General features: G+C 40.2%; 1 protein-coding gene across 1 annotated transcript; it reads left to right on the top strand.

Moving 5' to 3' along the window:
- The first annotated feature begins 1,507 nt into the window (after positions 1-1,507).
- Positions 1,508-3,762, top strand: MC4R (melanocortin 4 receptor). The gene has a single exon (XM_073632704.1). The coding sequence runs from the start codon at positions 1,884-1,886 to the stop codon at positions 2,886-2,888; it is 1,005 nt and encodes a 334-aa protein (XP_073488805.1). The 5' UTR covers positions 1,508-1,883; the 3' UTR covers positions 2,889-3,762.
- Positions 3,763-7,696: the final 3,934 nt, after the last annotated feature.

Raw genomic sequence — 7,696 nt, 5'->3', positions numbered from 1 at the left:
ACTGCTCATCACCTGTCCAATACAGTCCCAACAGTGAAGCATGGTGGTGGAATTGAGGGAAAGATGAATGTGGCCAAGTACAGGGATATCCTGGACGAAAACCTTCTTCAGAGTGCTCAGGACCTCTGACTGGGCCGAAGGTTTACCTTCCAACAAGACAATGACCCTAAGCACACAGCTTCACAACAACTCCATGACTGTTCTTGAATGGCCCAGCCAGAGCCCTGACTTAAACCCAATTGAGCAGCTCTGGAGAGACCTAAAAATGGCTGTCCACCAACGTTTACCATCCAACCTGACAGAACTGGAGAGGATCTACAAGGAGGAATGGCAGAGGATCCCCAAATCCAGGTGTGAAAAACTTGTTGCATCTTTCCCAAAAAGACTCATGGCTGTATTAGATCAAAAGGGTGCTTCTACTAAATACTGAGCAAAGGGTCTGAATACTTAGGACCATGTGATATTTCTGTTTTTCTTTTTTAATAAATCAGCAAAAATCTCAACAATTCTGTGTTTTTCTGTCAATATGGGGTGCTGTGTGTACATTAATGATAAAAGAAAATTAACTTAAATGATTTTAGCAAATGGCTGCAATTTAACACAGAGTGAAATGTTTAAGGGGGTCTGAATACTTTCTGGCCCCACTATATATAGATATATATATATCTATATCTATCTATCTATCTATCTATCTATCTATCTATCTATCTATCTATCTAGATATATATATAGATATATATATCTAAAAAATATAATACAGTGATATTGCTCTTGGTTGAAAGAAAAAAGCCTTTTGTTTATATATTATAGGTTGAAGTAAGCCTTTTATTATTATGTTTAGTCATGTCTACAATATGTTATGCATAAAAAAAAAATACAATATAAATTCAACAAATTCAATAAATATTTAATGTAATATCTATTTGTATGTAATATGTATTGTATTTTTTGTGAGGGAAAAAAAAAGTTGGCATGTGTTTCTTGTTTGCAAGATTCTCAGAATAAAAAATTGTCAACTCAATATTGAACCCTACGGACCAAGACTGGGATGCCAATAAAGGCACGTGTCCCAATACTTTTGACAATATAGTGTCTATAAAACAAACCTTCACAATTACCTTTAGATATCTATGTTCAGCTAAATGGTTAATTTCTGTTTTGATGTAATGATCTTTGTACCTTTCTGTACGATCATTGTATGTACGCAATGTATCCTTTAAAAATTTCTCTAGCTAAATCTTTTTATGGAAAAAAAAACCTTATTAATCATTCAATTCACCCTGTGCAGTGCTAAACAGACTGTCATGAGACACAATAAAAGGTAAGCGTTACTTTCTCTCAATATATTTGTGCCTTAGGTCATGTATTACAGAAAATACTACAGCATGAAATGGATTGTGATTTCTGCTGTGATTGCCGAATAATTACCACTCTGACACAAGCTTCTCTTCATGCTGATTGGCTAGCAGTCAAAACAGAGGAGGGAGTGAGTCTTTTCATTCTGTTTTGCACACTGTATAACATCATCAGCTGGTATAGGCTGTGTAACTGAAATCTGCTGTTCAAAACAGGCATACTTCATACATAATGGAGTGAATGATTGCAAAGGAGAGCAATAATTGCAATTAATTGCACAGAAGTCCAACAATTAATTGCAAAGGAGACCAACATTTTCAGGGTGAAAAGAGAATATTGAGAGAAGGTGAAACAACAGTGATGGATGGATGAGACAAGGGACAGAAGTTACTGAGGATCAGAACCTGGATGTATAATCAGCAATATTTCCATCTGGAATTACACACAAATAAAAAGTTAAACATCACTAGCTGTCTAACTGTTTCTGAAGCAAAGCATTTGTCGTATCCAGTGAATGAGCATACGCTATGAATTTAACACATCATCGCCATCATCACCACAGGCTGCATTTAATGCACTTGCGAAATCACAGTTATGGTTTGCATGTTGGAGCCAATGAGAGCACTGAAAAGAACCCTTCGTCCGGAGGTTGCTATGAACAACTGTTTGTGAAACCCGAAGTGTTCGTATTTCTGAGCGTTGTAAGCCTATTGGAAAATATTCTGGTGATGGCAGCTATATCTCGAAACAAGAACCTGCATTCTCCTATGTATTTTTTTATCTGCAGCTTGGCTGTAGCCGACATGCTTGTGAGTGTATCCAATGGATTTGAGACTGTTGTGATTACTCTGTCCAGCCACACAGATAAGAAGGCACATCACCTCATTGAGAATATTGACAATATACTAGATTCAATTATCTGCAGCTCCCTGCTCGCATCTATATGCAGTCTGTTGTCTATAGCAGTGGACAGGTACTTTACTATTTTCTATGCCCTTCAGTATCACAATATCATTACAGTGAAGCGAACATTTATAATAATCGCATGTATTTGGACAGCATGCTCGATCTCCGGTGTGTTGTTTATTGTGTATTATGATAGCAATGTGGTCATCATTTGCCTAATCAGTATAATCTTTACTATGCTTGCTCTTATGGCATCTCTGTATGTGCACATGTTCATGCTGGCCAGATTACATATGAAAAGGATTGCAGTTCTGCCAAGGACTAACACCATACGCCAAGGAGCCAACATGAAAGGAGCGATCACACTAACTATCTTGTTGGGAGTTTTTGTAGTCTGTTGGGCTCCTTTCTTTCTGCATTTAATTTTCTATATCTCTTGTCCCCACAACCCTTATTGTGTATGTTTTATGTCACACTTCAATGTTTATCTTATTCTTATCATGTGCAATTCAGTCATTGATCCTTTTATTTATGCTCTGCGCAGCCAAGAACTAAGAAAAACATTCAAAGAAATGATTTATTGCCACTGCGTGGCAAGTTTGTGTGAGCTTGCAGGCCGTTATTAAAGGTGAACTAATAGGAGATGCTTGGAAGAGCACTACTTTTTCTACTGTTTAAATAGCTTACCTAAAGAGTAAATGTTACTGATAAACAGTTAAGTAGTAATCTGAAACTATTCATTTGAACTGTATCTTTATCCGGCATCTCAGAGAGCATATTGGTTATCATCCCCTTCATGGGGACCTTAGAACCCAACTTTGGGTTGGTATTTCTGTTGTGCAAAGGAGAGTATAAAAGTGAATAACAGCACACACCTATCCCTATAAGATAAGCTATGCTTTTATAAGAACTTAAAGTGTTACTAAACCCACAACAGTAAAATCAGTCAGTATATGTAGTAAAGCATGCTTGTTATACTCACTTTGGAACATCAAAATGCTGTTTGATCCTGTCTTCTCTGATCCTCCTCTTCTTTCACATTCCCCAATCCATCTCCTGATAATACAGAGCCTTGGGGGCACTCTGCGCATGCTCAGGTTGGTGTGTATTGCTAGAGTGTTTTTCTTTTTATTTCTTGGGAGGGTGCATGTGATCAGCACAGGGCAAATCAGCACTGTCCAGACAGAGGGTCAGGGGTCATACAGCCTCATAGGACAGTCAGAGAAGAATGAAAACTCCTTCTACAAGCTTTAACCAGACACTGCTATAAGTTACACGACTGTTATATACTGCTGCTGAGAAAGGGTATTTAGCAGTTTATCATTACTAAAATAATTGCATTTCCATGGAGACCAGGTATATTGAATGCAGGGTCCTGGGTTTAGTAACACTTTAAAGATGAAGATTCAGATTCTAACAAATGGTTATGTTGCTTGTGTGCCTGGATATGTACATAAAATCGTGCTCAAAAGATTCCATACCCTGGCAGAAATTGTGAAATTTTGGCATTATTATTGAAAATATGACTGATCATGCCAATAAACTGTCTTTTATCTAAGGATAGCAATCACATGAAGCCATTTATTATCTCATCGTTTTTTGGATCCTTTTTAAATCATAATGATAACAGAAATTACCCAATTGGCCCTGATAAAGTTTACATACCCTGGAATGTTTGGCCATGGTAGAGACACAGAAGGTGGTGCACACAGGTAAAAATGGCAATTAAATGTTAATTTCCCACATTTGTGGCTTTTAAAATCATAATTAGTGTCTGTGTATAAATAGTCGATGAGTTTGTTAGCTCTCACGTGGATGCACTAAGCAGGCTAGACACTGAGCCATGAGGAGGTAGAAAAGAACAGTCAAAAGACCTGCGTAACAAGGTAATGAAACTTTACAAAGATGGAAAAGGATATAAGAAGATATCCAAAGCCTTGAATATGCCAGACAGTACTGTTTAATCACTTATTAAGAAGTGTAAAATTAGGGGCTCTTTTGATACCAAACTAAGGTCAGGTAGACCAAGAAAGATTGCAACCACAACTGGCCGAAGCATTGCTCAGGATACAAAGAAAAACCCACAGGTAACCACAGGAGAAATACAGGCTGCTCTCCAAAAAGATGGCGTGGTTGTTTTTAAGGAGCACAATTTAATGATACTTGAACAAAAAAGAGCCGCATGGTTGAGCCTTTACTGTGCCAATGCCACAAAAAAGCCCATGAGGCATGTCAAGGTGCTGTTGGGCATATTATAACCAGGCTTTTTTGTGGAACTTGTACAGTAAAGGCTTCTTTCTGGCAACTTGACCATGCAGCTCTCTTTTGTTCAAGTATCATTGTATTGTGCTCCTTATAAACAGCCACACCATCTTTTTCCAGAGCAGCCTGTATTTCTACTGAGGTAGCCTGTGGGTTTTTCTTTGTATCCCAAACAGTTCCTGTGGCAGTTGTGGCTGAAATCTTTCTTGATCTACCTGACCTTGGCTTGGTAACAAGAGATCCCAAATTTTCTACTTCTTATTAAGTGATTGAACAGTACTGACTGGCACATTTAAGGCTTTGGATATCTTTTTATATCCTTTTCCATCTTTGTAAATTTTCATTACCTTGTTACACAGGTCTTTTGACTGTTCTTTTCTACCTCCTCGTGGCTCAGTGTCTAGCCTGCTTAGTGCATCCATGTGACGGCTAACAAACTCATTGACTATTTATACACAGACATTTAATTAGGATTTAAAAAGCCACAGATGGGAAATTAACCTTTAATTGCCATTTTAACCTGTGTGTGCTACCTTCTGTGTCTCTACCAAGGCCAAACATTCCAGGGTATGTAAACTTTTTATCAAGGCCATTTGGGTGATTTCTGTTATCATTATGATTATAAAAGAATCCAAAAAACTGTGATAATAAATGGCTTCATGTGGTTGCTATCCTTAAATAAAAGACAGTTTTTTGACATGATCAGTCATATTTTCAATATTAATGCCACAATTCCACAATTTCTGCCAGGGTATGCAAACTTAAGAGCACACCTATATTTATGCTTATTCATTGCAGCATTTAAAGTAAAACTTTCCAGCTTCAAGACAATTTCAGGATTTTTGTACTTTTGTAGAAATGAAATGTATGATCTGACAGTTGAAAACATAAGTATAGTATAAAGCATTTGAAGTACGCCTGCCATAAAATTTGTCTTCAAATGTTTTTCTATAGTTATCAATTTCTTTTGAACACTGACTACAGGAAACTTATATTTGACTTGTCTTTTACTCTCTTTTAACATAAACTTGCCCTTACAGTGTTGCGGCTTTGTTTACAATGTGCTATTCTGTTAGGAATGCCTTCTACATCTTCTTAGTGCTTTCCATTTTTAAGCTAGGATCACCCTTTTGCATCTGCATTTTCATGCATTTTTAAAAAGTTAATTTATACATTTTTTATGCACTCCCATTGAAGTTTCTGTGTCCCATTGCAGAGATTTCCCCTCACTTCCTGCTGTCCCATAACCAAACAGTAATTGAAAGGAAATCCCTGCAAATTAAGAAAATTCCTTGGTGACGCCCAGGTCATCAGAACTAGTGTCCCCATTGGAAGATTACCCTCTTTTACTTTTCTGAGGACAACCCAAAATTTAGAATTTTCTTTTACTTTCACTTTCAATGATAACGGTAAACAGGAGAACTCTTCTAGATTGTAAGCTATGACGAGCAGGGCCCTCTGAACCCTCCTGTATTGAATTGTATTGTAACTGTACTGTCTCCCCTCATGTTGTAAAGAGCTGAGCAAACTGTTGGCGCTAAATAACTCCTGTATAATAATAATAATAATAATAGAGAGGGTAAATCTCCTCCCTCCCTTTCCACCTTCCATCCAAACTAAAACAAAGTTTTGCCTTTAGTTATACTTTAATGGTGATATCCCAAAGCCTAGGTTTACCACATTCATGTGGCAACAGACATATTTTTCCTCTGTCCTGCCCATAATGTACTGAACACCTTAGGCCCCTTTCACACTTGTATGTCTTGTCCTAAGATTTGGGACTGTAAAGTCGCACGACAAGTCGTTCCCCATGATTTCCAGTGACTACCATTCATATTAGTACGACTTCAAGTCGTGCCAACTTCAAAGTAGTCCCTGCACTACTTTGGTCCGACTTTGATCCTACTTCAGCCCATCGAATATCACTAAAGTCGGATCAAAGTCAGATCGCAGTATTAACTGATCCGACTTTGGCATGCGACTTGTGCTCTGATGATCTTGAAGAGGAACTCCACGGCAAATTAAAAAAAAAAAATGGCATGCCCTGGATTTTAAGGGGAACCCTCGCGCCGAAAAAACTGCGTGGGGTCCCCCCAAAATCCATACCAGACCCTTATCCGAGCACATAGCCCGGCAGGTCAGGAAAGGGGTGGGGGATGAGTGAGCACCCCCCCTCCTGAATGGTAACAGGCCGCATGCCCCCAACATGAGAGGGTGGGTGTTTTGAGGCAGGGGGCCCTGCTCCCTCCCACCCCAAAGCACCTTGTCCCCATGTTGATGAGGACAAGGGCCTCTTCCCAACAACCCTGTCAGTTGGTTGTCGGGGTCTGTTTGTGGGGAGCTTATCGGAATCTGGAAGCCCCCTTTAACAAGGGGGCCCCCAGATCCCGGCCCCCCATCCTATGTGAATGAGTATCGGGTACATTGTACCCCTACCTATTCACCTAAAAAAAAAAAGTGTTAAAAAAAAAACAAACACAGTACTTAGGTTTTTAAAGTAATTTATTAGGCAGCTCCGGGGTCTCTTCCGACTTCTTCTTCTTCCCTCTCCGGCTCTTCTCCCTCTGCCGGTTTCTCTTCTCTCTCCAGATCGTCTCCGCTGATGTCTTCTAGTCCTCTCTGGTTCTTCTCCCTCTGTCCACTGTCTTCTGCCTCTTCCGGGTCTTCTCGCTATTTTGCCGGTCTTCTCTGCTGTGTTCTCCCACTGACGTTGACTCGACACACTCTCCTACTCTAATGCTGGGTGCGCGGTGTGCCACTACTTATATTGGCATGAGGCGGGGTCACCGGAGGCCCACCCCTTATGGGGTCACTGCCCATCATGCCCCTGGTGGTGATGCCATAAAGGGCAGGCCTCCGGGGACCCGCCCCATGCAAACTTGTGTACTGTGTTTTATTTTTGACACTTTTTTTTATAGGTGAATGGGTAGGGGTACAATGTATCCGATACTCATTCACATAGGGTGGGGGCCGGGATCTGGGGGCCCCCCTTGTTAAAGGGGACTTTCAGATTCCGATAATCTCCCCGCCCGCAAACCCCGAAACCAACGCCCAGGGTTGTCAGGAAGAGGCCCTTGTCCTCATCAACATGGGGACAGGGTGCTTTAGGGTGGGGGATGCAGGCCCCCCTGCCTCAAAGTGCCCACCGTCCCATGTTGAGGGCATACGGCCT

Source organism: Aquarana catesbeiana, linkage group LG05, assembly GCF_042186555.1.
Source record: "Aquarana catesbeiana isolate 2022-GZ linkage group LG05, ASM4218655v1, whole genome shotgun sequence".
Classification (NCBI taxonomy): Eukaryota; Metazoa; Chordata; class Amphibia; order Anura; family Ranidae; genus Aquarana; species Aquarana catesbeiana.
This window is presented reverse-complemented; position numbering and strand designations above follow the sequence as displayed.